The following is a 16911-nucleotide window of genomic DNA, read 5'->3' on the forward strand; positions in this document are numbered from 1 at the left end:
CTATTTAGCTACACTGACCCCTATGTTAGCCTTACGCATTTCATGCTTACCCAACACTTCATCATAGGCTCCAAAAGCAACATACAAATATGGGGAAAAACACCCCCCAGTTAAAACCAATCAATTTAAAATCCATCACTGGGTGCATTACAAATTATTTAATCTGGTGTTACCAACACAGCGATATAAATCAATGCATAACCAGGATCATAATATAATCCATACATGTTGGTTGGTTTTTGAACAGAATAATGAAAACCAAAGCACTAAAAGTTAAATACCCTCTGGTGCTGATCACCTCTTATTTAGCATAAAACGAAAACCAAGCATTAAGTGCTAAACAGTAAATATTCCCTTGATTATACCTATAGTAACATCAAGTAGACATATAAGAGACACACTGGCATTATTATGGGAATAGGACCTAAGGCAATTTTGGGTTATTATCGGTGATAAATCACCCTCAATAACCTCACAACCTTGTGCAATACAGTTTATCAGCCTAGGAGTGATTTACCTATTGCAATGTGAGCAGGGACGGGCCAAGCCGCCCGGACGCCCTAGGCAACCTGGATGGCCACCTCACCCCTGCGTCCTCCACCACATGCACAGTGTCGTTGTGGGTAGGGGAACATCACTGTGCATGCACACAAGGGATGGCAAGAGGTAAAAGAGCATGGACCAGGGATAGGCAGGAGAGGTACCTGCCTCCTGCCCCCCAGCCTTGTGCTCTAGGCAGATGCCCTTCCTATGGTACAGGTTTTACCCTTACAACTTAATTAAAGGCCCACTGTAATTTAAGTTTGTTAGCCCCATAAAATTCTGGCCAAGGGCTTTTGCTCACTGGTCAGGCAACATGGCAGGGACCACCATGCCTGTTTACGTGTGCACTGAAAGGCACGGCATCTGCCTTTCTGCACACACACAAAGAGAATTTTGTCACAGAAGGGCTAAAAATCAAGTAAGAATTGGCTCTGTGAGTGTATGCTGCCAGACACATGCATACAGGGGGTGGAAATCAGTGATTAGATTCTCTCTGTTGCCGTATACATGCAAATGTCTAAGGCCAATAGCACCCAGGGCGTTTTGTCCACAGCTGCCATACAACACATACTGTGCTATGACCCTACCTGAAGCTGCTTTTAATGCTCCATTAGTATAAGCCTTGGAAGTACTGTCACTTAATGTGTTTTATTAAAGAAACGGCTATTACACTTTTTAAAACTCAGTTAAAAGCTACATACTGAGTAATGACATTGAGAAAGAAAGGAAATGAACACAAGTAATAGTGAATGCACTGCTCTGTTGGTTCACAAAATATACTGTGTATTTAAAATGTAATCTATTAACTTTTTCCAACAATACTCTACTGAACGATACTCATTGTAGGAGCATGGACCAGTGTTTGCTTTGTCAGATTTCTTTTTGCAGATCTCTGTGCCTATATAAGTTATCCTGACATCCAGATATATTTCCCATAAAGGGAATTCCACCCAAACACAACTTAAACTTTTTGTAAAGTAAACATAATTTCAAGAAACTTTGAAATATACATCAGTAAAAATATGCAACCCTGTTCTTCTGCTGATCTGGCTGACTACTTTAAAGTCTACTGAGACTTTAAAAAAATGTAACAGTAGTCGACTGTCCTTAGCCTGCCTTCAACCTCCATCCTTCAAATCCCACAATTCCCTGCACATGTGATCTCAATAAGGACAGTAACATCACAGTGCAATGCATTGTGGGTTATGTAGTTACTGTATGCTGTCTGTAAGCGGTCTAGAAATTGTTATAATTTGTAACATCAATGTTTTAGTCTTTCCTCCCCTTTTTAAATTATGCAGCTGGATTTCAGCATATAAAAATGGCATGTATTCATACTTAGTGAAGGAGTATAGTAGGGGGTTCTGTGTTGTGTAGGGCTATTTAAAGGGATTCTGTCATGATTTTTATGGTTTACTTTTTATTTCTAAATTACACTTTTTACAAAGCAAATAATTCACCATTTAAAGGAGAATGCAAGTCAAAATTTAAAAAGCATACTGCCCAATAGTCCTATTGTTTATTAAAAACGCCACACTTTTGGCTCACCTAATCAAATATTTACTCAGTCACACTTACTTCACATTTTCTAGAACATTACATTACATTACATTAACATTTATTTATAAAGCGCCAACATATTCCGCAGCGCTGTACAATAAGTGGGTTACATACATTGGACATACAGAGTAACATATAAAGCAATCAATGACCGATACAAGAGGCGAAGAGGGCCCTGCCCAAAAGAGCTTACAATCTACAAGGAGAAAGGGTTGAGACACAAGGTCTGGGACACGCAGCCATCTCTAAAAAGGTATTCTCTCTTCCTTTCTCTTCTTTCTTCATACAGCACATGTGTTTCATTCCCTCCCCCCCCCTCCCCTCTGCCAGATCCGATTCTGATTGGCTGGTGGGCATGTGTAGCTCATAACAGCAGACAGGATCAAGTTACACACATGCTCAGAGAATAGGAAGGCTGCCGCTGGCACCTACAGGAAGGACACAGGGCCGGATGTAACTTCACGGCGCCCCGAGGCCGCCCCCCACGAGTGCGTATGCGCAATCGCGCGGCTCCCTCTCCCCCCTAGTGCGCATGCGCAATCGCACATTTAAACTCCCATACGGAGCAGTGGGGAGAGGTCCCGACTGCTCCGTATGGGAGCCAAATTTAAAAACTCTGTTGCGGCGGGGCGGCATGCCGCCCCTAAACTTGTGCCGCCCTAGGCCCGGGCCTTTGTGGCCTTTCCACAAATCCGGGCCTGGAAGGACAGAGAGATTTCAGTGATGTCACTGTAGTCTTCACACTGCTGTAGGCTGCCAGCACCATATCTCAGAGAAGCAAGCAGGGATCTGGGAATTTAGATATGCAGTAAGTACTTAAAAAGAATTCCTTTAGACTTACTTTTAATTTATATTAACCTTTCATTGTCCTTTAAGGCTGATCCCACACTGAGCGTATGGCGTATATTTTCGGCAAGCCGAAAATACTGCCATACACTCCTACCTGTGCCTGCACCCGAATGAATGAAATACGCTGAAATATCCGCCAAAGATATGAAGTCTCACGTTTTTTGGCTGATTATCGGGTGCAGGCACAAGGTAGGTTAAATCTAGCGTAGCGGGGCGTATCCTCCTAATACGTAGTAGGCAGCCATCTCAGTGCATTGTGCCTGAGTCTGAGCTTTTCAGAAGTAGGAGTTCCTATTTAAAGTGTGTCATTTAGACCGAATGAAATAAATTTGCATACAAACCCATTAAAAAAATCGTTTTTTAGTTAGAAGTCTTTGTATTTTGCATCACACAGCTCCTGAAAACCTATAGGGCTAGTGGCCGTCCTGCTGTGAAAAAAAGCAGATATATAAACACTGAGTTCAGATTTTGACTTTACATCCCCTTTAAGATCTAAAAGAAATCGTGTCAATGACCTATTGCGTCCTTTCTGCACTTTTACATTCTAGGGCCGTCAGGACAAGCAAGCCAATCCCATTCCCTCACACATTATCCTGCTGTGTTGATGAGAAAGCAAGCAATGCATACAGGATATACTATATGTATCTGCATATTGCTTGTTAATCAAAACAGAGCTGCAGGGTATGAGAGCAGGCAGGGACTGGGACTGACTTGCTTGTAACAAGAGCCCTGGAATGTATGTATAGGAAGGATGAGCCCTACCTTCATCCATATGGATTGTCAGGCAAGTTGGTGTTAAGGGGAAACAACAACTGTCAGAAAGAGGCTGTGCTGGCACACTATAAGGCCTCTAAAACTACTCTTATAAAGGTTAAACATTATTAAAACAAATCACAACTATAAATTGTCAGTTGCACAGAATTTATTTATTTTCCACAAAGGTGAACTCTTCCCACCTAATGCCAGGGCATAAGACAATTGGGATTATAAGAGAACCTGCCTTTTAAGAATTCTTTTCCTTCCTGCATATATTTTGCAAATGACTGCAGCTGTGTCAATCAACAACCTTAAAGGAGAACTTAACCCTAAAAACAACTATGGGCAGAAACAGTTTTTATGCTGGCAGAGAAAGCTCTTGAGATAAGAAAAGAATGTCACCGTTATAATGCTCTGAAGAAGCCATCTTAACAAGGAATTTCACTTAAATAGTATGATGAATGGCGCATCCCTTAGTAATCCTCTAGATGGAAGCTTGTGGAATGCAGAGGAACACACCACAGGGAAATACAGGTAGGAAGGCTTGTGAGTATGAGCCCTAAGAAATACAGATCCTTCACACTAAAAACCTATTTTTATAGTACCTGAGCATAGGAACTGACTCCCAATAATAGAATATAAAAGCCACAATACAGGCTGATTAGTAATGAATTCAGATTCTCATTACATGGCATCCCAGAAACCAGTACAATTTGCATCAGAATATAATAATCAGCCCTGTAGCATCAGCCTCTGTAAAAGTCAAGCCTCATTTTCTGCTTGGACATTTTTCTGCAAGGAAGTCTAAGCTTAGCTTCCCAATAGCTGAGCATGTGCAGTGTCACTGAGGCTTCTAACAGAAACCAAGATGGGGAGTTCCAGTGACAAGTTTAAAAGCTTGAACATTTAGGCTGGTGCAGTTCAGTATATAAAATATAGCATTCCTTCCACAGCATATCCTGTCAAAGCCCATCTTTCAGAAAAGCTCTGGACAGAAACTTCTGCAAATAGTGGGGGTAAAATGCTAAGCTGTGACCTATCCAGAAAACTTTACTGCTTTAATCAAAGTACCACTAAAAAGTATTAAAGAACTAAACCCTAGCCCATACTCTGCCCCGCAGATCTCTCCCTATCTACTCTGTTTCAATTCTGAGCCTGCATGATCCAAAAATCATACGCAACTAGGTTCTGTTCAATTTTATTGGCGTGTGTATACACACCAGTCCCAGACTGGGAATTAAAATAGTCCCTGGCATTTTAAGTATACAGAGGCAAACAGACACCAGCCAGCCCACTAAATAGTCACTTTTCATTTATTTGCACAGTACAAATCAATCTTTTTTTCACACATGTAGTGGGTCAAAAATCTGATTTAGCAAAGGTTACTCTAGTAAATGAGCTTTAGTCATACATATGTCAATATGAATCAATATGTGTTAGACAAGTCCTCTGAACTGTAAGATTTTTTTTAAAAAAAAGTTTAAAAGTTTTATAGAAAACTTCTGAAGTTTATGGCTATTACATATGGGCTTTACAATATAAACAGACTTCCCGCACAGTCATGCTCAGCATTACTTAAGTCCTTTGAGGGCCCCTAAACAGCTAAAAAAATGTTTTTCGAAAAAAAAATAGCTGCTCACACTCTGCACCAGCAACTCACTCCAGCAAGTAACAAAACAGTCAAAGGGCCAGTGTTCATGACTTCACAGCAGACGGTGAAAAAGGGATTAATGGAAGAGGTGGTAAAAACCACAGCTATCCAAGTACATCAGCGTTTTTCTCACATTTTAAAAAACAGCGAAATCTAGTTAAACGCAGTAAAGGGATTATCCGCTGCATTAGGACAGTGTCAGCAAGCGGTTATTAAAGGAACCTTGAAGTACCAGGAAAAGGTATGCAGCAATTTAAACAAGGGTTATGTATTTACTCAATTTGTCAGATTACATTTTGGCAAGTATTTTTAAAATGACTGTAGGTGCATAGATTCAGTGTTAGAACTGTAGCAGCTACCCTTAATGAAATAAGTTGCTTTCAAATGAAAGACTATGCTCCACATATCCAGTGTTTCCTCCAGGATTCTGAAGCTGAAAGAAATACCCTCTTGCTCTGTTACTTTTCATTAGGCCCTGTCAGCTATCAAACATTGGCACAGTTCTCGCTCTCTGGGTGAGGCCTTATATTTTGGCAACCCCCAGTGACTAACTTTCCTTCTCCAATGGAAAACTAGCAAAAATCATGAAGATGACTTGTTTTTTTTCCCCATCCACCGATTTGATCCTAGTTAGTTTTATAGGTTAACCCAAACCATAGATTCTGTAATTATCTTTATGCATAATACCTATTAAACAAGAGCTAGTTTTCTATATTAGGCCCAAACCCTACAGTACTCTGAAATACAAGTATGAGATCAGTTATCCAGAAACCAGTTATTTAAAAAAAAGGATTTCCTTTTTCTTTGTAATAACACAGTACCTTGTACATTATCAAGTCCAAGAGGTTATTAATCGTTATTGGAGGCCCAATTAAACTGGGGTTAATTTGTGTTTAAATTAATTTAGTAAACTTAAGGTATTGTGTTCCAAATGATCAAGATACCACTTATCCAGAAAACCCCAGGTCCTGAGCATTCTGGAAAGAGGTTTCCATACCTGTACTATACTTAAGGCTAATGTCATACTGTACTTTAGGCTAACTTCTCACTGATAGGTCTGCTTTCATAGGAAATTGTTACACAAGGATCCTAAACTAGACTGTTTTGCCAACCTGACCAGCTCTTCAGAACCTGTTATAGTTTCTAATGCTAACTGATTACTGCTACACAAATATGGCAGCCCCCTCAGAGCAAGATGGGGGATCAGATAGGTATTGTAAAAGCAACAGGAAAATACTTTTAGGGCAATAATTATAGATACCATGCACAGACATTTTATGACCGATGTGTAAAAAAAAAAAAAAGTTTTACTTTATGGTGTCAGTATCCTTTTAGGGCTCTGGTACACGGGGAGATTAGTCGCCCGCGGCAAAACTCCCTGCTCGCGGGCGACTAATCTCCCCGAGTTGCCTTCCCTCTGCCATCCCACCGGCGAACATGTAAGTCGCCGGCGGGATGGCAGACGGGGCGGGGCGATTTCGGGAAATCGCCGAAAAAGCCTCGCGAGTCTTTTTCGGCGATTTGCGCTGCCGCGTCTGCCATCCCGCCGGCGACTTACATGTTCGCCGGTGGGATGGCAGAGGGAAGGCAACTCGGGGAGATTAGTCGCCCGCGAGCAGGGAGTTTTGCCGCGGGCGACTAATCTCCCCGTGTACCAGAGCCCTTAAAGGTCTGAAATAGACCTGAGGTTATCAATGACAGATAAAACCTTGCTGTTTTTATAGACTGATTATGCTGCCTCAGTAACCCCCACGCCCAAAGGCAAGGGGAAAAATAAGTTAGTATCATTTCCTCTTTAAAGTAACGCAGATGCAAATACACATAGTAGATCACACATGTAGAAAACATTAACAAGACAATTTGTTTTCTCACAAGATACTTTTTAATAAGCCCACTTTTTAAAAGACCAGTTTATGAGGGTACATCCCATTTGACAGGAAGAATGCAGAACGCAAGTACCCACGAAGCTGAGGCTCTTTTTTGAGAAGAGGCAGGAGCTGAGAGTCCACAAATTTCTGATCTGCTTTGCGCTGTTGTGTAACTGCATATTTCTGCATAAGGGAAAAAAAAAAACCAAAACAATAAGGTTATGGGTTAAATACTTAAAGTTTACATGTTTTTATTAAATATCAACAGTCAAGTTAATACACTGGATAAATGACTATCGCCCCTTTTAAAGGGGGCAGGGAGGAGGGAGACTGTTCCAACAGTCACATTTTACTCACTTAATCAGTCTTTAATTTATTACAGATTCATAAAATGTACTTTTTTTTTTTTTAAATAAAAAAAACTTTGCAGAAATGGCAGACCCATCAGCTTGAAGACCTCTATTATCTACCTCCCAGAAAAAGATACAATGCATTTAACAAAATCGTTTCATGTAGTATACTACAGGGAAGATATCAAAGTCCGATGTTTTCTCATCCCTAACTTTTAAATGTGTCAGTCTAGGTCATGTAACCAAGGCCAAGACAACTTAAAAGGAAAATACTAGCCATAAGTTCAAATACAAGCTGTAAGCTTTGAACTCTAAGGACCACTAAAAACCAAGGGAAAACCCTTGTTAAGCACAAACTCATTCTGTTGGGGTTATTTAGAAAATTGCAACTGAACTTCTAAAAAATAAATTACATAGATATATTGGATTCCATAAACAGTATATTTAATTTTGGAAGACTGGATAGTAAATATGCACCATCTTTTACATAACACCAACAGAAAAGGGTGTGTATATTTTTTCTTAGTTCAAAGATGCATTTTGCATGAAAATTATATGCAAGGTGACTAGATGACACAACAGACAGCAAGTCAGTCCCTAATCTCAGGTAACCGAACAGCAGGCCTGATTATGTGCAGTGAATCAACAATGAAGGAAACTGAGGAGCTACTAGGGACATTTTGGAGACACAGACCTTCACTGCTAAGCACTGTGGTGGCAATGAAGCTTAATATGTAAGTTGTAGCATTTAAAGATAAAGGGAGAACTATATAGGTGTAAACGAGTTCTTAAGTTCAAATTAAAGACTGCAAATAGTCTTACCTCTTTCTCAGTGTCAAAGATCTCACCCTCCTGATGCTTAGGTTTGCGCAGCTTCTTCTTCTTAAAGTAGGAGTCTGTCAGATGCTTGGGAATCTTGACACTTGAGATATCGATCTTAGTAGAGGTGGCAATGGCAAACTTTTGGTGAGCCCTCCTTAGAGGAACCCTGTTTATAGCCAAGGGTCCTAAAATGGAAATAAAAATGGTTTATGTCTAGAAAGACTTAAAATTCTGTGGCAAAATTGTGGGCTTGTCAGGGTTAAGTTACCCGTGGTAGCATACACTAACTACACAAGCATGCTCTTAAAACAAAGTTAAGTGTTTACTGAAGTCAAATAATTCAGAACTAGGTTATAACTGCACATCGAACCACTGCAAGTATAAAAGCAAACTGGAGATTTATGTCCAAAAGCCTACCTATCTGAAATCCTTGCTAGGAAAAAAAAACCCATCTTTTTTCTTTCTTTCTTTTCTTAATACACAAATGTATTTTCCATATTGATTGAAAAAACACAACATACAAGGTATTACATCACTGCCAAAGTTCAGCACTACCCTATTGGCCATCCAAGCCTGTCACTGCCAACATGAGAGAGGATACCGTCCAAGTCTGGTTCTAAAGCTATAATTAAGCCTACGCCATTGCAGGTAAAGAAGTTACAAATATTTCTTTAACCTAAAGATTACGCAAAAAACAATAAGTAACAAAAAGGTTATAATAGCTCAGCTGGACTTAACACAGGTGAAAACTATGCACTGGGCTTTACTCTTACAGCAGAGAAGTACTTTATTATGATTATTATCTGTGAAATAGAACATTGTAATTTCCCTCAATACAATTTAAAATTTATTACGATTTGGAGTTGGTACATTTTTGTCAACTCCAGGTACCCAAAATAGCTTGACTGACTCCACAGCTCTGCTAAAATGGCCATTAAAAGAGGACATAAGCCATGTACCAAGGAAGCCCTTAGCTCTCTAAAGAAAACAGTTCAAACTTAAACATATCCACATTTAGACTTTTTGGGGTGCTGCAGGGTTCTGTATTGAGTCTGCTTTTATTCAATTAGCCAATTATCGGTTTGAAGGACCGCACAGAAAGAAATGTGTCTGCAAATGACACAAAACCATGCACGTTAATTAGGACCACCCAGGACACAGCAACTTTACAGGGCAACATGGGGGAGACATTTAATTTTAAGTTGTCACCTCGGTACTACACATAATTACCCATTTCTTCTGCCATTTGTTTTTTAGGGAAAAAAAAAACACATCAGAATACCAAAATTACCTGTTACAAGCAGAAGGCCAGTTTGAAGTTGTTTCAAGAAGACAACGCGCTGAAGAAAAAAAAAATGTATATATTTGTTACTGTGTGGAATACAATATTTAAATGAATTAAAAAATGCATGCACCATCAAAAACATCTTTTTTCCTTATTAGCTCAAACTGATGAAGCCTTTAAATTTGATTTACTGGGGACCTCATACAGATTAAGGGCTGCACACTTGTTAAGCTTTTTTTTTTTTATTATGTTACAGTAATATTCAGTATCTAACGAGCCACAAGCTGCTTCTGCTTACAATAGCATTTGTTTTAACATCAAGTTTTTGAAGAATTCTGAAAGCTGCACTTCAGTAAAACCACTGCTCCTACATACAAACTAAACTCTGCATATAAGGAGGTAGTGGGCACTTGTTACAGGAGTTATAAGTAGTATTGCTTTATTACCAGGATTAAAGTATGATGGTACTTGTGTCGCTTATTATGAAAAAGGTCTGTGCAGTTCTAGCTAATGAATGGAAATGTACCGAATTGTGTGACTATCACTAAATTCTTGCTGTTTTTTGTGTCTTCTGGTTGGCAGTGTTTTTGGCATTAGTGTCATTCTGGCAGTCAAGCAATGATCCAATGATGAGCCAATAACAGCACTTCTGCTCACAGCCTTAAAAAGTTTTGCTATCCCTACTGCTTAGAAATTAGGCCTTAGCTTTTAATTTATGCCCTCAGTTTAAAACCTGCCCCCTGTACATTAAGTGCTTATTGACATAACTCTTAGTACAAATTAAATGTGATTTTTTACATTTTCAACAGCACTAGTTCATATGAGAGGCCATCTGGATTTCGAGTAATGCAATACTCTCAATGCAGATTCCAGGCAGAAGCTATTCCAATACTATTTTTACTACTCCTTTAAACAGCTCCGACTAAGTGGGATATCCAGAAGACTATACCATAGTACCGAATATATAACCAAAGGAGCAACATGCAAACACTAAGCAATAGACAATAGTCCCCTCAGTGTCAGAATTTTGACAGACATGATGCAAATGTACATATTTACAGCAGGTCAGACTTTTAGTAGCTATAGCCATCTCCAATGTTTGTGTCATATTAGAACAAACCTACCTTTCCCCTGTGGCGTCCATTAAGAAGAATCAAAACTGTTCCAGGAGTGATTGAAGACCGCAGCTTGCGTTTGTGCTGGCTGAAAGGCTTCTTTCCATGACTCAACAATTTGCGTGGAACATCTTCAGTAGGGTAATAACGGGGCTGTAGAAAGAATGCAATCATAAGGACACAGTAATGTCTCTACAGATAGTGATCAGTGATAAAATACTGCTTATGAACACAAAGTAAAATAGACAGATGCTCACACTTATGATTATGCATCTTACATATATGAAAAATGGATCAAACTCACTGTTACAGTTGCTGGGATATATAACTCCCGGCATTAAATAGCTTTGTAGTATAGATCCCAAGTCACATTCAACACCCATGAAGTAAGCTTGAAATAAATCTAGTCTAACAGGCATTAAATAACTGGTTTATACAGCAATCACAGAAATCACATTTGGCAGCCTTAAAATAGGGTAGAATATTACAAATATTTGTGCACTGCAGTACTAGGGAAGAAAAAATATATTTTTTTTGTTTATAGGGTGATTTATGTCGTCAGTGCTGTTTACATCCTTCAATGCTTTTAGGGCTTGGATACAAGGCATAGTCATTGATGTCAGCTGAATAAATGTAATTTTATCATGGTATCTGCTCCAAGTTACATTAGGAAAACATGAATAGCAATCAAGCATCACCGGAAGGAAAGTGCCAAAAATGTTAAAAGTGTTGTGCTGGTAACATTGGGATTATGGGTTGCCTTTCCTACACTCCAAAAATATACAGGAAGGACAAATGGAATGATCTTTAGTGTGCCTTTGTAAGGTAAGGATCCGGGATTGCCATCCAAAATGACAAGGACAATCACAGTAAGAGCTGTGTAACACCAGGACATTTAGTATAAAAACAATTTTAAAAATGATTTTAATTTGCAGTATTATAGATGAAAAGATAACCAAACAATTGTTATTTAAGCAAAACACTAAGGGATAATCCATTGACACTGCAAGCTAGGTTCTACACAAAGTGCCATGAAATGAATTTTTGTAAATAACCCTGTACACATCAAATATTGTGCTGCACTCTGAAGCCCTACTTACCATCTTACGCAACTTCACCACACGGGTCCCACCATTCTTATCTCCACCAACTGTCTTGGTTACAGTTACTAGAGCCTTTTGCTTTTTCTTTTCAATCTAAAAAAAGAGATGATCATCAAGTAAGTCTTAAAACTTAAACATGCAGAATAGTAGCTTTACAGCACAGAAAAACAAAATGCATTACCTTTGTCTGTGGAGCCTTGAACTTGCGCTTATAAAGGGCCTTCCTAGCATACATGGCAGAACGGGAATACTTCCCAATACCCCGGGCCAGTACGGGGTTGCGACTGCAATGGTGCTTCCTGGCCTTCTTAACAGGTTGCTGTTCTCCTGCCATCTGTGCAAAAAAAAAAAAAATTAATATCTTATCTACATATTAAAACTGCCATTATTTTCAGTGAAGTGTCAAATTGCCATTTTTAAATTTTAACTGCAATTCAAAGTACAACAAAGACGTCTAACATGAATTTTTTCACATACTAATATTCAAATAAATATCGTACAGTTGTATTGGGTTTAACACATGAGTTTACATGCACAATGGTACTTGATTTGTTTGCCTTTAAAATGTGTTACCTGGAAACCTCAAAACATAAATTAGCTACATTTATATATAGCTGGTAAGGCTCTGAGGATCTAACAAAGTACTATTTCACAGATGCATGGATGCCAGAGAATCTCTTTAAAACTTATGAATGTATAACAAAGGTACCTACGTTCAGTCAAGGCTTACATTTAATGCGGCTATCCCTTCAACCACATTGACAGGGGTCAGTTACAACTAAGTAGAACAGGTAATTAAATAACATTTACCATTACAAACAACTCAATTTAAAAACACAAGGGCTTTCCTTCTTTAAAAGGTGAGCAAGAAACAAAAAGAGGGACTAAAGAAGTTGTTCTAGGTGATGTTCCATAAACGTGAGGGCAACTTCTGTTACTTTATTTCAAGAGTACATCATAAGTCACCTTTTCGGCTGCCCTAACCATATAAATGGATCTTCAACCAAGAAGTGCACAATTAAATAATTTTAAGGCATTTGTTAATGCAGTTGTGTATTCCTGTTTCGGACCCTTGAAATAGATGAACACAAATCAGCCCTCATACAGTGTTACTTTTTTTTTTTTATTTTCATGATGCAGGAAAGTTGCTTAGTGGGTAAATATTAATTTAGACAGCAAATCCTGCATTATACATGCATTTATTGACAGATTTGCAAGTAGTGGCTTCTACGGCGTTTCGGAACTCTAAAGAGGAGATTTAGGGCCAGGGTTTTAAACGATAAACCTACGTAGCAAAAGCTCTTAAACTACATGCTTCCTTTCAGTAAAGAAAATGCCAACAAGCATTCGGCGGCCTCAAACCCCACTCCGACCGATCATCCGGTATTTGTGCCAAACAGGACGCCAAAGACCAAAAATACAGAGATAAAAAGATGCTAGACAGGGTCAGTAACATACATCGTGGATTTAAGAGGATGTGGACAATCATGCAGGCTAGGATTACAGCAGATTAAACTACACACTAGTACGTCTATTTTACAGGAACCGCCATTCCTACCTTGGCTGTAAGGAAAAAGAATTAACATCCGGGCAACGCACGTATAAGAACCTGCCGCGTTACGTCACGGCCGCCGCTGGGAACTCTGGGAAACGTAGTCCTCCATTCTAATACTATCTACAAACAGATAGAAGCGGTATAGTAATTTCATCAAATGGTGCTTTGGTATCGCTTTCCCTTAATTAGCGACTGGTTCACTTGCTGACAGTTAAAACACAGGTTATTAAAGAATCTGGCCATCCAATGAAGCCGGAAATGATGAAATAAAGGCCGGTCGTCTGCTTGCCCCAGAAGTTAGAAACAGAATATTTCGTCAAAAATCGTGGCCAACACAGATGCCATTCTTTAATATACCACTCTCTGCACAACTTTACTGGTGTATTTTAAGTTAGAAGCGGTAGTACAACAACTCGTCTCCTCGACTTGGCGCTGTCTAATGACGTCATCCTTTGCGGACCGGGCAGAGTTGGTTGTAGAGTTTAAGGCCTCCATGGAGCTAACACTCAAATAAACGTTCTGAATCAGTCAGCCACCGACTGGGAGAGAAGGGGGTGTACGCGGCGGGTCGGTGTTGCAGCCTCCGTCCCAAAACAGCGCACAAAGGGGGCGAGCTAGAGAGTGAGTGCGGGTCACAGAGACCAGGAGCTGGGCTCATACAATGACATCCAGGAGGTGAGATTGCGCAAAGTCTCATTGTATCTGTTCTGTCAACACTGTCAGTCGCTGTCTGCCTTTCCTATTCGCTGCGCCTTATGCTGTCTTAGAAGCTTCTCTTCTGTCTGCTCGCTTTTTGCATGTGGCGCTGCTCGGGTTTAGTACTTTCCAGCTGTGAAGGATCAAAAAGTCCCACAGTCCCACACTACCCCAGCAACCGTGGCTGAACTACAACTCGCAGCAGCTGAGGCGGAACGTCTTATCCCCAAACAAGTGTAGTTCCTACTCGTTGTACTTGCTCATTCATTCATTTGTTCCTGACGGGACATAGGCATTACACTGGCGTTACACTGGCATTACACTGGAAAGTGGAGCTCCTTTAGTTGTTAACGCGATTGGGACCCCGTTTAAAGAACGAGCGCCTCAAGAAATATGTGAATCTATATTCTTTTCAAACACTGTAGCAGAAGTGTGCTTCTTTGTGGCTGTTTATTAGCTGGCCTTGGCTACATTGTTGCAAACCTCAGAGCCATCAGGGCAGAGAATAAAAATAGGCACATCGATACTAGCTGGTATATTTGTTTACAAATACCTTTAAAACAATTACAATGTGTAATTAATACGTGCTTAAAAGTGTCTACAAGTACAGGTTTTTATTAAGCAATGTTTTTTTTTTGTTTTTGTTTTTATATTTTCTTTGAAGTAGAGAATGTACTGACATGTATGTAAACACAAAGTGGGTGTAGTTAATAACCTGGCAACCTGGTACATATATCTTATTTATTTAGCCATGGTGGGTGGGAGGGAGGCAGCTTATTCTCTTGTGTAACAGCATCCTTATTCCAAGCTGTCTCCACACATTTTCTTACCAGACACCAATTCTTTCACCTGACAGGCAGCTCAAGCAAAGGGGCAGACTTGCCTCTGACCAAGCAGACTGACTATTGATTTTTATGATCAGCCACAGTAAAACTACAGCATTTGTCTGTCTAGTTTGTCCTGCTAAAATGAGATCACATTGCAAGTGCCATGGAATACTGATCACTTTACATTTAAGTAATGAATAAAGATACAATTGTCCCTTTAACTCAGTGATCCCCAGCCATTGGCTCAGGAGCATGATGTTGCTCACCAACCCCTTAGATGTTGCTCCCAGTGCCCTTAAAGCAGGTGCTTATTTTTGAATTTCTGGTTGGAGGCAAGTGTTGGTGGCATAAAAACCAATTGTTATGCCAAGCAGAGCCTCATATAGCCTGTCAGTCCACAGAGAGGCTACCAAAAAACCATTTGCAGCACTTATATGGAACCCCCGGGAACTTTTTTCATGCTTGTGTGTGTGTGTGTATGTATGTATGTATATCTTTATTTATAAAGCGCTACTTATGTACGCAGCGCTGTACAGTAGAATACATTAATACAAACAGGGGGTTAAAGATAATGGATAAATACAAAGTACAACAATAAATACAAGGTGCAGTTGCAATAAGAGTCAGAAACAAGATGAAGGAGGTCCCTGCCCCGTAGAGCTTACAATCTATATGGGAGGGGTAACTAACAGACACAAATGGGCAAATGTAAGTTCTGTAGGTCACAGTGGGTGACACTACAATATAAGTGCCAGTTCCCAGATCAGGTGCTGGGTGAGTGCTCCAAAAGGTAGTCTTTAAGTTTAGATTTAAAAAGACTGAGGGAGGATTCTCTCCGGAGGAAATCGGGGAGGGCATTCCAAATGTAAGGGGCAGCAAGGCAGAAAGGTTTAAGGCGGGAAACAGCAGTAGTGGTGGGGGGCGCAACCAAACGGTTGTTCTGCGAGGAACGAAGGAGTCGACCGAAATGTTTTTACAGTTAAAATGTGGATCATGGGTAAAAAGGGTTGGAGACCCCTGCTCTAACTTTGGTAGTTTCTCTTATTGCAGCAGACATACACGTCATCTGAGAAACTTAATATTACATGTTACAGGCTTTGATGGGGGAAATGCTGATGTGTAGCTTTCAGAGGAACATAAATCGGATGCTATCATTCCTGTCATGTTTGGGACCTGGGGTTTGCAGATAAGGCATCTTGTATCTCTAGACCTTAAGTCTTCTAAAAATAATTTAAACATTAAATAAACCCAATAGGAAATAATGTTGCTTAGTTAATATCAAATACAAGGTACTGTTTTATTATTACAGAGAAAAATTCATTTTTTTTAAATTACAAGTAATTGCTTTAAATGGACTCTATAGGAGTTGGCCTTAATTCAGACCTTTCTGGATAACAACTTTCCAGATATCAGTTCCCGTATCTGTACTACATTTTCCATGTTTTGTCCATTTTGTGACTGATGATAATTATTCTTAAAAGTAAGAGCTACCATATTGCTTAGGTGCCAGTTACTCAGCTAGGGTAAGTAATATAACATTTTCCTCAAATTACTGATTATGTTCTGAACTTGTGACCTCATGTTCATATTGATGGCTAAAACTAGCAATGAGTGGGTATGCAAGAGTGTGATACATCACCTTATTTTATTACCTTGGGAAAGAAGCACAAAAGGTGATAGGGTAGGGGAGAAGCAGAATGCACAAAGTACAAAAAGGAATATTTTAAGCAGACAGTCCAAATTTAAACTGTCCATGCATGTACCAATATAATTGTACAAACGATCTTTGGACTCTTCATGGGCTCAGAATTATCATCCTAGACAAGACTAAACACATTGTAAAAAAGAACACAGCAGCCGAACAATCAATGAACCCAGAAAACAAGCTCAGAAAATGTACATTTACTATAATAAACAGGCTCAAGTCCAAC

General features: G+C 39.6%; 2 protein-coding genes across 6 annotated transcripts in view; one reads left to right on the top strand and one right to left on the bottom strand.

Annotated features, from left to right (window-relative positions):
• Positions 1 to 7218: 7218 nt before the first annotated feature.
• Positions 7219 to 13544, bottom strand: rpl6 (ribosomal protein L6). 4 transcript variants are annotated; one of them, XM_031896203.1, is made up of 7 exons: positions 13361 to 13469; positions 12084 to 12236; positions 11900 to 11995; positions 10809 to 10952; positions 9691 to 9739; positions 8400 to 8584; positions 7219 to 7410 (listed from the first exon to the last, which is right to left on the bottom strand). In XM_031896203.1, the coding sequence occupies exons 2-7, from the start codon at positions 12234 to 12236 to the stop codon at positions 7258 to 7260; spliced, it is 780 nt and encodes a 259-aa protein (XP_031752063.1). In that variant the 5' UTR covers positions 13361 to 13469; the 3' UTR covers positions 7219 to 7257. The 4 variants fall into 4 exon arrangements, with proteins under 4 accessions (XP_031752063.1, XP_031752066.1, XP_031752068.1 ...); XM_031896206.1 differs by having other exon boundaries at positions 13192 to 13444; XM_031896208.1 differs by lacking the exon at positions 13361 to 13469 and adding an exon at positions 12616 to 12634.
• A 384-nt stretch (positions 13545 to 13928) lies between these two features.
• The window catches only part of ptpn11 (protein tyrosine phosphatase, non-receptor type 11), a 29693-nt gene continuing 26710 nt past the window's right edge, over positions 13929 to 16911 (top strand). Inside the window, exon 1 of one of the 2 annotated variants that reach the window (XM_012962883.3) lies at positions 13929 to 14132. In XM_012962883.3, coding sequence (XP_012818337.1) covers positions 14119 to 14132 — 14 coding nt within the window. In that variant the 5' untranslated portion in view covers positions 13929 to 14118. 2 annotated transcript variants of the gene reach the window in all.

Source organism: Xenopus tropicalis, chromosome 1 (genome assembly GCF_000004195.4).
Source record: "Xenopus tropicalis strain Nigerian chromosome 1, UCB_Xtro_10.0, whole genome shotgun sequence".
In the NCBI taxonomy this organism is placed as follows: Eukaryota; Metazoa; Chordata; class Amphibia; order Anura; family Pipidae; genus Xenopus; species Xenopus tropicalis.

Coding starts and splice junctions, on each gene's coding strand:
- rpl6 (XM_031896203.1), bottom strand. CDS start 12,236: ATGGCAGGAGAACAGCAACCTGTTAAGAAGGCCAGGAAGCACCATTGC. Junction 11,996..12,083: donor TCAAGGCTCCACAGACAAAG/GTAATGCATTTT, acceptor CTCTTTTTTTAG/ATTGAAAAGAAAAAGCAAAA. Junction 9,740..10,808: donor ATGGACGCCACAGGGGAAAG/GTAGGTTTGTTC, acceptor TTTTTTCTTCAG/CGCGTTGTCTTCTTGAAACA.